Source organism: Planococcus citri, chromosome 5, assembly GCF_950023065.1.
Source record: "Planococcus citri chromosome 5, ihPlaCitr1.1, whole genome shotgun sequence".
Classification (NCBI taxonomy): Eukaryota; Metazoa; Arthropoda; class Insecta; order Hemiptera; family Pseudococcidae; genus Planococcus; species Planococcus citri.
Window position 1 is genome coordinate 72010971 of NC_088681.1, and position 14006 is coordinate 72024976.

The window sequence follows — 14006 nt, forward strand, 5'->3', positions numbered from 1 at the left end:
TTCTGATAAATATTTCAGTTGGTCGGTGCCGTCGTTGGTCACAGTGAATGATACTCGTAAGAGTAATAATGATGATAGCGCGTGATTGGTTTTTGGACTGAAGTTACGACATTGACATTCCATCATTCAATCGTACGCATCTACGCGTACATTTTTAATAGAAAACTTTCTTCGGGGTACTCTCGCTCCCTCCGTCCCTCCGTCCGTATAACTTGAGGTACGGTGCCGCCACGCCACGCCACGCCACGCTGCGGTCATTGCGGACTGCGGTACTTGTAGACTAGATAGCTAGTTGGTACTGGGTAGAGGTACATATATTTCGTATGTGTAGTATGTACGAGTATACGAGTATTGTATTATTAGGTACATTTAGGACTCGCGACTATCCTCGGACCCAGGCCACGGACCGTTGCATTATTAAAAGCTTTCTACTTTTCTCTTTTCTTGATGGATGGCGATGGCGGTGGCGGTGGCGGTGGCGTGGGCCGTAAGTTTGGTTCATCTCGTGCGTAAAACCGTAAGGTGCACGAATGTACCAGTAGGTAGCCTATTTATAATTGACATTTTGTACTGGTAATTTCGTCAACGGCCGCCATACACGCGCATTCTCGCCACACTGTCCTTTTTTCTCTCCCCTATGGCCTATAGCCCCTATACTGTACGTTTACGTACGCAGACACTCTTTAGATACTCGTACCAAGTACCTTACCGTACGCTCTCGATAACTCGAAACTCTTCAACTCGAAAACCTGAAATTAGCCGAAGCCGAAGCCGAAGCCGAACCAACCTCCATTCGCCTTGAAATCGCTGAAAATCGCCGAAAATAGCGAGAACGAGAAAGCCTCTATAAGTCGTACGTTCGCGTTGTTGGGCGTTTACCTCTGTACGAGTAACTCGAATATGCATTTCAATAATTCGTACCTACGTATGTACTTGCATCTTTTACGCGCTTACATATCGCTCTCAATATCTTACCTGCGTAACTCGAAACTGATTACCTCGAAAACCTGTATAAGACGAATTAACGACCATTCCTCCCCCACCCCCACCCCCTCCCCCTTGGATTTCGAGTTATCGAGAGCTTACCTAAACGTATGGTACCTCGAAAGCAAATTTTCAGTTGGCCGACGACGCGACGTTGATTTTTCGAGTTTTGGCTAATTTTTGAAAATGGCTAAACAGCCCCATTTTTACTGACAACTCGTAAACATACTCGTAGCCTGATAGCCGCTAAACCGCGAGAATAAAATCTGAAATTTGGTTCGGATAACCTTACCATACCGATACCGATACCGATACCGATACCGATACCGAAATCGACCACTCGTAGGGGGTAGCCGTAGGTAGGGTTTTAGGTTTAAAAAAACCATTTATCGAGTTATCCTCAAAAATGCATCAGAGAGACGAACTGAACTCGATTGTGAAAGATACGAGTAATCCATCAGAAACAAAAAGGGACGTAGGAATTTAGTATCGCCAAGTTCGTAAGATTGATACTGTTACCTAAATGCAATTTTCTGAAAAAAAAATGCAATTTTCTGAAAAACTTCTGTTCCTCCTATTATTTAACGCCTATCCGTGAAATATCTCGAACTCGGTGTTCTCAATCTAAATATCTAATTCCCCACGAGGTAATATTTTTTGTACCAATGGGACAAGTTTCTCAGGGTTGGAAATCTTTCTTAAATTGCTCGCATTCTTTGTCTTTTGCTTTTTTGGGTGGGTATTTTACTAATATTTGAAGAAATTACCTCGTGGGGACTTATAAATTTGTGTCTCGAGAAAGTATGCGAAGAATTTGGCTGGATTAGTACATTAGGTCGGTAGGAAAATTTGCAAATGTGGTGCTGAGAAATTTTGATTTAAATTTTTTTCAAATTTCTCAGAAATATAATTTTCCTACCGATATTATTAGTACTCTTTCTGACTCAACTTTGAGGCATTCTGACTTGGATAAAAGTGATCTACTTACGTATCATTATGTGGGATAAACAGGTCCAACATGAAGTACATATTTACTACGAGTATAAAAGTAGCATTTTGGGAAGCTTGATTTTCCTACTACAATTTTATGTTTTCACTGCCCCTGATGGCTTATATCAAGTTTAGAACCCATATCACTTCATAAAATGATGAAAGTAATCAAAAAAACCATAAAAACCTTAGCTACCCCCTTAAGAGAAAAGTGCGGTAGTGCGTATCGCGTATCGCATATTGACGGAGGAAAGGAAACTATCCGAAACAAGGGAATCTGCAACTTGCAGTACAACTGGGTTTTTCTCCAGCACACTGGAATCGCTCCAGAAAGCGCTACATATAATCAACTTGGCCAGCCAAAAATTTGGTTTCGAGGTGTTGGTACGTTAGTTGCATATACGCAATACGCAATACATAATATGTATACTCGTATGTACGATACATCACATACTCGTGCTCGTATACGTATCTCTGTCTCTCATATCGTCTAATTAGGTGCCTGTGCCTGTGTCTAGCTGCCTTCATATGGCATTTGCTAATGGTACACGCGTGTATGTACCGTACCCGTACCCGTACCTGTACCACCCGTACAGCGCGGCGTACATGTAGAATTATTGTAGATGTAGATGTACATACATACACGTGTTTGTACATACAAGTACCTAACTACCTACGTACGAGTAAATACGCTGTTCGTTTCAGGCGATTCACGCAGAACTGCACCAGTACAAACATCACGTCGACCTGTTCAATCAATTGACGCAGAAAATGATTTCGTTCTATCAACAAGACGACACGAGCAGAGTTAAGAAGAAAACCGAGCAAACAAATACGCGTTACAATCAACTGAACGCCAAGTAAGTACAAGTAGCAGTAGCAGTAGCAGTAGCTCCAGTTACGCTACGGCTACATACGAGTAGTACGTATTACGTATACGTTAACGTACGTCGTACATCTACCTAGTATGTACCTATACCTACTCCTACACCTACGTAGTACATAGTACATCTACATATGTATAGCTGACTGACTATTGAAGCGGATCGGCCCTCGGCCCTCGGCCCTCTCCCGGCTTCCCGCACCCTTCGTTGTCCAAAAAAAAAGTCGCCGGATTTCGAGCAAATTCAGCAGAGACCTGCACTTGGAGTTGCAAGTTACCGACAACAAAAAATGATAGCCCCCGCCGAGCCACGCCACGGTGCCCCTGGGGCCGGAGGGGTGATACGAGGCCTCAAACTAGGCCCTACATAATAATCTACTGTACGTATTTTGGGAAACACGGTCGCGGTCCAGTGCCGATTCCAACTAAACGTACCTACTCGTATTTGAGATTCTGCGTCCCCGTCCATTTATACCCCTTGAGAGCTGACTTGACTGAGGAAACCTCCGGGTCCATGTCAGCAGATGTCAGCATAAAATTAAGTCATCGCTTAACTCATTAAGGGACAACGAGAGCTATCGCTGTCAAAACCGAACAGCACTGTTAGGGTTCCACCGAGCGCGAGCGCGAGCGCGGCGCGGCGCGGCGTGGCTCATTTTTGGATAAATTGGCGTTTCGGAATTTTTTTTCTTCGCAATTAATATTTCGCATTATTTAGGCCAAAATATTGAAAGATATCGGTCTCGAATGTGTGGAAATACTCGTATTTTGGAACGCGCCGCGCTGGTGCCTGCAATTTTTTCCGCTCATAAGTACCTACAGATTTCAAGAAATTGAGAAAAACAGTCGAATACTCGCGGCATTTACTCGTACGAGTACAACCGAAAACCTGCAGGCACCTCTATCGCTACTCTAAGAGTAATGTCGCGCTCGATGTTTATTGTTTATGCGTAATATAACCGAACATGTGTGAAAATTTGTTGCGGGTTGCCATTTACTATTACTACTACCCCTCGGTGCTGCCTAATCGGTGTAGGTAATTTTAAAAAAGAAAAACGAGCTCCAGCCGCGCCGCGCCGCGTGGTAGGCCTCCTCGTACAATATACATAATTATCTTTACCTACAGTACATACGTAATATGCGTATTGCGTATGTATGTACGAGTAGATGTACTCGTACTCGTACTCGTATATTGTATAGTGGCTGTAGCGAATTTGTTTTTGCAATGTTTCAGCATCGTCAATCGTGGAAAATTGATCCATTCCGCCATGAGTTCGTTACATAACTTTGACAAGTCGTTGGACAAATTTTTGGCCTGGCTTTCGGAGGCCGAGTCATCTTTGGAGACTGTCGATTCGGATATCGTGGTTGCGACTGGCGGCAACGGCAGCGGCAACGGCAGCGGCAGCGCCAAAAAAGACCACGCCGCCATCAAACCGAATAACCAACTAAAGGTACGTCGAATTACTCGTACTACCCTACAAATAAGTCAAATACGAGTATGTATGTATGTATATTGTGTATGTACATATCGCACCTCGGGAGTTATAAGGTCACATCTCAAAAAAGTGAAATTTTACAAGAGGGTGATTTTATTTTTTTTAAAAACTTGATTCGTTATTTTTATCAACTTTTAATTAATTGTGAGGAATCAATAGCACCTCATTTTAAAGATCTGGTATCCTACCTTCATTTAGCATAAGAACACTTTGAAAAATAAAATCTTATAGAGGAAATATTTCAATGTTTGGAAAACATTTTGAGTTATAACCTTTCATTAAAGTTGATGTGGAGGCGAAAGGAAGCGTCCAAAAAAAATTTCACGTTATCAAAGTTGTAGAGAATTAAATTTCCAATCGACACAATGTCGTTAGTTTTTTTCTAAAGTGCTTAGTTTTTGAGTTTTTCTCAAAAAACTAAAATTTCATGATATGTGCAAATTCATTTTTCTGAAAAGTGATCAATTTAAAAATTTTTTTCCATTTGGTACAAACCAATAAAGAATGCACTTCTTGCGACTATTTCTATCTGGCAAACATCCAAAACAATCAACACTTTTTGTTAACACTGTGTTTTTGTTAACACTTTGTATGTACAAAATTTGCTCGAAAAAGGTGGAGTTTTTTGAGATGTACCCTTATACTTAACTCCAAACAACTTGCAATGTTGTTGGGATTTTGAGTCAGGCCATTTGCGTTTTTTACAAGATCCACATAATGTACCCAACTCAAAGTGTTATTTTTGGTTGAGGGGGGGTCATACAAACCCCAAAAATGCAAAAATGTCAAAATCAATTTTTTTTTGAGATGTCACCTTATATTATTAGAGCGGGCAAATAGCGGTTTTAAAAAGGAAAAAATTGGCACATCAATTTTTTCTTCGGGAATGTGTTCGAATGGACCCTCTGAACCACCAAAAAAAAAACCGACTCTCCTATCCCTGGAGGAAAATTTTTTAGGGGGCTGAAACCGGTTCCGATTCACGTTTTTTGCGTTTTACTCCGTAAATATTAGGTTTTTGAGAAAAACTACCATGACGAAAAATGTTCCCCTTTCAATTCTCGACAATTTGATGCTACGCTCGATACCCATTGCTCAAGGGGGGTGTCCAAAAAGAGGGGTGGAAAGAGTATGTGTTTCAAAAAAGGTCAGTCCAATAAATTAATCAAAATTACCACTTAAAATCATTCGTTTTGGCTCAATTTTTTTTTACAAAGTCTACTCACCCAACTACTAATCAAACTATCATTGGTTTGTCTTCAACCCTCCTCGGGGGTTCGTGAGGGTTGCTTGATTTTTCAAGTAACACACTACTGAATCATATATTTGAAAAACAAATCTGGACGTGCGATCTATCGAATAGTACGTTTTCGAGGTCGCCGAGTGCGAATATGAACTTATTTTTAGAGTCCCACCCCCCAATGTCCCTCTGTGCCCCAAAATGAGGGTGAAAATTTTGAAAAATCGTGAAAAGTCGAGTGATATATCGAATTGCATGTTTTAAAAGTCGCTGAGCACGAATATGGCCTTATTTTTCGGGCCCAACCCCGCACAGCTCCCAACTGCCCTCAAAAAAGGCCAAAATTTTGAAAAAATGTGAAAAGTCGAGTTGCATATTGAATGGTATGTTTTCGAAATCGCTGAGTACGAATATGAACTTATTTTTTGCCTACAGCCCCTCAAATCCCCTCTGTGCCTCAAAGTATTCGCATCGTACCCATTTCAGCCGCAATAAATGCGTGCGTTTTATGCGTAGCGGCGCGGCGGCGCAGCGCACATTTTCAACTTTTTCGCGAATAAAACCCCATTCTCCACATGTAGATACCTAACCTACGTCCTACGGGTAATACGAACTCGTAATTAGCTAATTACATACGTATTTGTGCTTATTCGTATTTTTACGAGAATGCCGACAAAGTTGTAACCTGTAAGCAATCCAAAGTGTAACAAATAGCCAGGTACCTCACCTTTCCCTATAGCGTAGGTAGAGGTAGGTAGTAGGTAGTAGGTAGTAGGTAGTAGGTACATACGAGTAACACGTAACAGCTACCTAAGACACTCGCTGCGCTACGGTGCGCTGCGGTGCGGTTCGGTGTGCAGAAATATCGTGTCCTATTACCGAGTACCTAGTACCTACTACCTACCCCTAAAAAAGTTGTCTGCTAAATGTTTCAGCCAGCGTTAATCACGGTCATAGTGAATGATACGAATAATACGAGTATTGATAGCGCACGATTAGTTCTTATAGACTTTCTTCGGGGTTGACGATATTTTTGCGCACCCTATACCGTATACCTACCTACCTATATTCTTTAGCGCCGGCGCCGGCGCCGGCGCCGTTGCCGTCACGACGTGACGCCTGTTCGCTGTTACTCGTATTTTTACAATGCCGGCGCGGCGCGGCGCCCAGCGCTGTAAATGCAGACATAGGTAATGGCCTAATGACATGGGTGGGTGGTGGATGTCTGGTGTTTTCCGACTTAAGAACTAATGTACACACGTATACTCGTACGTATGTACATACCTATATTACTGTATTAGTCTACGAGTATCTAGACCTACACCGCCCGCGGCACAGGCACCGGCACCGGCACCGGCATAGCCTGCAGCCTGCCGCCGTCATCTGTTACTGTATCTGTATCTGTATAGTGTATTAGTGTATACTGTATACGAGTATAGCCGATGATTGCACTTGATGCGTCTGCGTCTAATGAACACCGAACAAGTACCTGCTGGCAATTGGGCAATATGGGACAATTACAACATACTCGTATACGAGCTTGGGAAGAAACGTTGTGTGGGGGAATTTTTGGCCAACCGGCGTGGCGTGGCGGCTATTTGTTTGGGTATTTTTAGGTATAGGATATAGATAGGTACGTGTTCGATGACCGGATTCAAACCACGAGTATGAGATTCATGCGGATACGCCGATACGGGATACGTAATTCGGATGTGTTTCGTTTTTCGTTAGACTCTCTACGTAAACGTACCTAGTACCTCTAGGTCTAGGTACATTAGGGTGACAATGAAATACACGGGGAAAAATTTTTTCCAATATTTTTTTTACAGCACACCTGAAAAATGTGCTATGAGCTGTCAAAAAATGATCCCCAAAGTTTCATCTCTCTAAGTTGATTTTAACCCGTGCCTCAAGGGCCCCAAAGTTTTGAACATGACGTCCGAGCGCGACCTTACGAGTTCCACCGCGACGCGTGGTGGAGAATTTGTTGAATGCACGCGACATGTACGAAGTGCAAAGGAGTAACGATATACTGTATTTTTTGATCAATTTTTTTTTTTTAGTCACAAGTTAACTTGAAAACAATTTATAAATTTATATTTTCTATGAAAAAACACGATTTTTTTATTTTATTCCGCTATGGAAAAAATTGAGCTTTCAACACACTTCTGTTTACGCTTCTGTACGTTTCTCTACACCTTCTTCAGCGCCTGCATAAAATTCAAAACGTTACAAGAATAAAGTTCATTTATTACACTAATTCAATATTATTTCACTCACTATCATGTTCAATTACCATCAATCACCTTATGAAAATCTGGTTTTCATTAATAAAGTCATGTCCATTCAATGGAAGTAGTTCTTAGCAAGGATATGAGGTAAATGATGGCCATTGGACATGGATAGTGAGTGAAAAAATATTGAATAAGTATAATTAGTGAAATTTATACCCTTTTAAACTTTTGAATTTTTTGCCGGTGGTGAGGAAGTACAGAGAAACGAACAAAACGAAAACAGAAGTGCGTCGAACGTTCAATTTTTTTCCATAGTGGAATGAAATAGAAAAATCGTGTTTTTTCATAGAAAATATAATTAACAAATTGTTTTTAAGTCAACTTGCGGCTGAGAAAAAAAAATCGATAAAAAAATACAGTACATCATTACTACATTGCACTTCATACATGTAGCGCGCATTCAACAAATTCTCCACCACGCGTCGCGGTGGAACTCGTAAGGTCGCGCTCGGATGTTATGTTCAAAACTTTGGGGCCCTTGAGGCACGGGTTAAAATCAACTTAGAGGGATGAAACTTTGGGGATCATTTTTTGACACCTCATAGCACATTTTTTAGGTGTGCTGTATTCAAAAATCCGAAATTTTAATTTCATTGTCACCCTAAGGTACATATTATGTGAACAGCAGGCCGCCTGGCCGCAGGGGTGATTATCGCACGAGTACATGGTACTTGTGCAGTGCAGTGCAGTGCAGTGCAGTGCAATAAGAGTCCAGTACCTACATTACGATTACGACTACGCACTACGCACTAAGCACTATGCAGTAGGTAGGTACTAGGTACTAGGTACGACTACGAAACACGAGCAGCGAGTACTTAAAATAAACCGAACATGCCGGGATGGAGCGGCGAAGAGAGCGGGAAAAAAGTCGAAAGCCGCAAGCCGCACCAAGTGTCGATGCCGTCGTCGCGTCGCGTCGCATTACCGCAGTTACTGTGGTAGGTGACTAGGTTCCGTCCGCGCCGCATCCGAATAAGAGAATAAGGGCGCTCACTGCTCACGTATGTACGAGTAGAAGCAAAGTACGAGTATGTACAATGTACATAGCCCATAGGTAGAGGTGGGCAGGCAGTGAAAATACGAATGAATATGTAATACGAGTATGTACGACGTACGTCTACGTTGACGTACATTACATACGAGTACTACCTATATCTACCCTACAATGTACAATCGAGTGCATGGATACCTTTACCTACCGTACAGGTGGCGGGTAGCGGGTAGCGGGTAGCGGGTAGCGGGTAAGGTACACGCTACCTACGAGTACATATTGTAGCCCCACGTTTTGAGTCGAAGATGCGGCGTGGATGGCGGATGGCGGATGGCGGATCAATTGCAGTGCGCTTGCGATACCTACCTACCTACCTACTAGTTTTTACGAGTAGTTGGAGTTGGACCGCAGCGGCAGCGGCAGCGTCAGCGTTAGGCGCAGTCGAGAGTGATCTAGCTTGACTCTTGGCCTGGCCTGACTCGACTCGGCCTGATGTGGCGGCGGTGGGTGCGCCGCTGCATTCTCACCTCTTAATCTGCGTCGCTCGTCGCTCGTCGTTTATCGTTTATCGTTTCCTACACTACACTACACTACAGTACAGTACGCTGCGCTGCACTGCACCGCACCGAGTACACGGTATTTTTTTCTTTTTCTTACTCATCTTAGGTGGTAAACGTACTCGTAGTAACGCAACGTACATGCAGGGTAGTTGATGGGCTATTGCCGTGGCCATTTCTAGTGTGTAGTCGTATCGCGTGTCGCATGCCGCATGTCGCGTCACGTTTTTTTCTTCGCTCGATTAAAAGTGTGTTCGGTTACCAGCGTTACGTTGGCTGTGGGAAAAATGTCGCACTACTCGTGACAGTGCGAGTGCCGGCTCATTTTGGTACCGTTTCAGCGTGACCTATGTACAATTGTACATAGACATACCTATGTTAATTATCGCGTTGGCGTCCGGCGTACGGCACGCATTGAAAACACGACGCGACGAGCGACGAGTTCGCAGTCAAAGCGAGATAGTTTACGTTATCGTTATACTCGTAGATGCTACAGGTAGCGCCTATCGCGTATCGCGTATTAGTTATTAGTGGCCCTTTGATATGCGATGCCGCCACTCTCACTGCTCGTACTCGTACACTCGTACATCGGCATCTCGTTCGGTATTTCGTCGTCGAATTTCATAGTGATTGGCTCTGTGTGAGATGAGCGAAGCCGCCATCGCCACAGCCGCCGCTGCAGATCACAACGCGATCGGACGGCGTAAATTTTCGCACTTTCTCGCATTACCATGTTCCAAATTGCATACGTTGAATTTCGATCGTACTCGTAAATTTGATAATCGTCGTCGTAGTCGTCCAACGTCGTCGTCATCGTCGTCGTCGAAAAAGAAAAGCGAATCGTCGCAACTGCAACTGCAATTGCAATTTCAACGGCAACGGCAACCGCAACCGCCATCACCGCCCGCTTCTTTCTCGTGGAGAAAGAAAATTTGCGAGTGGAGAATAGGTCGATCGATCTCGCTGTCGCAACGTAGTTTGAGAATTCCGAAACGCATTTTGGCGTATTCGAAACGTAAATGCGATCGAGACGACGAAGCCGAGGCGATCAACTATTCGACCGACGACGACGGCGGATTCGAAATATGGAAACGTTGCGCGTCGCCCAAAAGGAAATGCAATCGACGATCGCGATCGCACCGAGATCGCCCGAAAAGCATCGCTTCGCTGCCGGTACGCTCGTCCGAACACATAATCGTCCACTACGACGACGACGACCAAGACCAAGACCAAGACAACGATCGCGACCGGCGGCGATTGGCCACGGCCTCCGCTGTCGTCGCCGATGAACGCAGTTTTTATTGGCGGTCACCGCAGCTCGGCTGTTTCGGCCGGTACAGCGACTGCCAACGCGTTCGAGCGGGAGCGGGGCAAGCAGCAAAAGAAGAAGAAGAAGAGGAGAAAGTAGAAGAAGATGGTGAAACTGCGGCAGCGGCGGACAAAGAAGAAACGCGAACGAGACTTTGGCATTTTTCAAGCGACGATGCGGCGAGTACGTTTCAGTTTTGGTCGAATGAAAATAGTCGACGTACTTCAGGCGGCTCGGGTATTCGCCTTAAGGCAGCCACCACGAAATGCGTGGCCACATCCGCAGGCGATATAGTAGCCGCAGCCGCAGCCGAAGCCGCCACCAAACGCCACGTCCATCGGCTTTTTTCGTACGCTTCGTATCCGGATCGTTTGTACTCGCGTTGCCACGACGAATACGCGTGTAAGACGAGCTGGCGCTCGGGTTTGCGTCGGCGTTCTTGCCGCCACGATTCGCCATCCGCCGTCGCCTACCAACCGCAACTGGTCTCTACTCCGGCCGTGACCGCTGCTCGACAATTGTCCTCTAATCCGCCTCAGCCGCAGCCGCAGCCGCAACCGACATTGTCGTCGTCGTCCTCCTCCTCCTCCTCCTCCTGCCACACCCGTAGACGACCCGATCACTTTCCCAAAGCTTTGGTAACGGCCAACGAATCGCCCGTTTGCGAACCGCTGCCAAAGCACTCTCAGTCTCAGTACGCCGCGTTCTGCTCAATGTCGAATCACGACGACGACGACGACGACGACAACGTGAAAAGCCGAAAAAATAGCCGGCAACCGATCAAAAGCCGACGCCCACGCCCGAGCCCGAGCCCTAGCCGAGGCCGAAATTGTTTATCGTTACCGACGGCGACGTCTGAAAGTGCTAGAAATGCGGAATGGCCGAGTTGCACGTTGCGCTGTTCGAGTCTTTCGTCTGTATGCGACGCCGACGCCGACGCCGACGTGGCGATGGCGTCCGCGGCGACGTCGTTAGCTTTGCAACAACTGCTAGCCTGTTACCGAAACGTGAATGCCGACGCCGACGCCGACGCCGACGCCGACCACGCCAGTTGCCGGAAAATTTCTCTTCTACTCGATATACTCGATACCCAGCAAAGATTCGCCGAGGTTTGTCAATTTTTGTTTGTACCTCTACCTACCTGGACGTGCCTCTCTAGCCTACGCCGTACGGTGTACACTGTACACAGCGTACACCTCCAAGTATTTCTATTTCGACGAATTATTTTAGGCACGATAGGCCTAAAACCAAAAAGAAATGCCGCCGCGCCGCGCCGCGCAAACACAATTCGGCCAACTACGAGTATTGTATAATTGTACTCGTGTATCTACACGTATGTAGGTATAGGTAACACGCTTTATTAACATTTTTTTCGAAAAAGATGAAATTGAAAACCTGCGCTGCGGCGCGGGGAGCTCGCCAACAATTGATCTGGCGCCCGGTACCTAATACCTACATGTAGTATACAATACACTATACACTATACACTATACGGGGTGCCCAGAAATATCGTGAAGCGTGAACCCCTAAGAAAGTTTTTTTCATTACTGATATCGTGAAAGTGCGTTTTCTCACTCCTGCGTTGACGCACGAAAGCAGCTCTTTTATTGGCAACGCGACAAGTATTGTTGCGTGCGTTTGCGTTTACGAGGACTGAAAAGTTACTTTTCGGTCCTAGGACTGAAATTAACTTGAACTGCGCATGCGTGTACGGTGCTGAAAACGCGTTTTCATGATATCACGTAATGAAATAGTATATTATGCAACTAGGGAGATAATGTGATTTTCAACGCAAGCACCGAGTGAGCATTTTATGCCTCGCAAATTTACGTCCCTCGCCTTCGGCTCGGTCCGTAAACATTCGCTCGCCGTGAAAACGCTCACTTTCGGTGCTTGTATTGTAATATACCTACTATTTCATAAAAATATACGCGTATACGCGTAGGTTGGCAATGCGAAATGGATGCGTATGATTGGTACATAGAATGTCATCACCTCACCTCACCTCACCTCACCTCACCTCAGTCTAACAACCAATCATGCGCCATCCCCATCATTATGTTACTCGTATCATTCGCTGTGATCAACCGAAACATTTAGCAGAAAACTTATTTAGGGGTTCGCGATATTTCTGGGTATTCTGTACCTAGACCTATCTATGATGTGTTATTTGTACACGCTACACGCTACACGCTACACATGCAGCCGCGAATGCGAATCACCTTTTAAACGCGAGCTTGATTTTGAATTCGTACGCTCTCGAAACGTTACGATGAAAAAAATAACTGTACGAGTGTCGAGTATCTTGTAGGTTGGTTACGTTAGTACGTAGACGTACATAGACAAAGACATACATACGTGAATAAAACAAAGACGGGCGTTTGCGTTTCACGAAAGCGCGAGCCACGAGCCGACGCGACGCGACGAGGAGAAGGGGAGTCGGTAAAAAAAAACGACGCTTTTGTTTTCATTTACCTACCTTTCTAGCCTATAGCCTTTTTTTGTGCCACTCTTTCCTTTTGCTGGTAGCCGCGGTACATTGGCCGTTCGTTATTGCGTTTGTCTGCGCCGCGCCGCGCCGCGCCGGGGCCGCGCTGCAATGTTGCGAATTTTAGGTAGGTAGGTAGAGGTACGTACGAGTACAATCATCGAACGAGTATTACGAGAGCCGAAAGCGGAGGTACATGTCCTGCCTGCCTTCAAAGCGGACAATTTTGCCGCATTTCCATTTGCGCTTGGCAACCTTTGTTGTTTCAAGAGCAGATGAGCAGGGCATGGCCCGCGGCCACGCGGCGGCGCGCGCGGTGATTGACTCTCTCTCGTCTATGTTGGGTTTAATTTTTGCCCAATGCAGATTACAGACGTCGACCTCATCGTCGTCGTCGTCGTCGTAGTGGGGTCGTCTGCGTCTCGCACCGAAACGTATTCCGCTGTATGTAGGTATACGTTTACGTATCTATGTACTACGATGAGTATTGAGTATGCTACTCGAAGATGTACGTATAATTATGTACGTATGTACTACGTACATGCATACATACATATACTCGTACGTACATTACATACTCGTAGCTCTGTATAGCATGTAGCCGTAGCCGTAGCTATAGTTGCTGCGTTCTATGCCGATCTACGAGTATGTACGAGTGTACTCGTAGGTGAGATACACTGTACAGCGTACAGCTAGGGATACTATGTAATACAGAGACAGACATAGACACAGAGTGCGCTTAACGTGTACTGTACTGTACGTCTACGTATA

General features: G+C 45.1%; 1 protein-coding gene across 12 annotated transcripts in view; it reads left to right on the forward strand.

Moving 5' to 3' along the window:
• LOC135847658 (dystrophin, isoforms A/C/F/G/H-like) overlaps window positions 1-14006 on the forward strand; it is a 101085-nt gene that overhangs the window by 52704 nt on the left and 34375 nt on the right. For all 12 annotated transcript variants that reach the window (XM_065367298.1, XM_065367299.1, XM_065367291.1 and 9 more), the window contains 2 exons: window positions 2680-2834; window positions 4092-4311. In XM_065367298.1, coding sequence (XP_065223370.1) covers window positions 2680-2834; window positions 4092-4311 — 375 coding nt within the window. The remainder of the gene's footprint in view (window positions 1-2679; window positions 2835-4091; window positions 4312-14006) is intronic.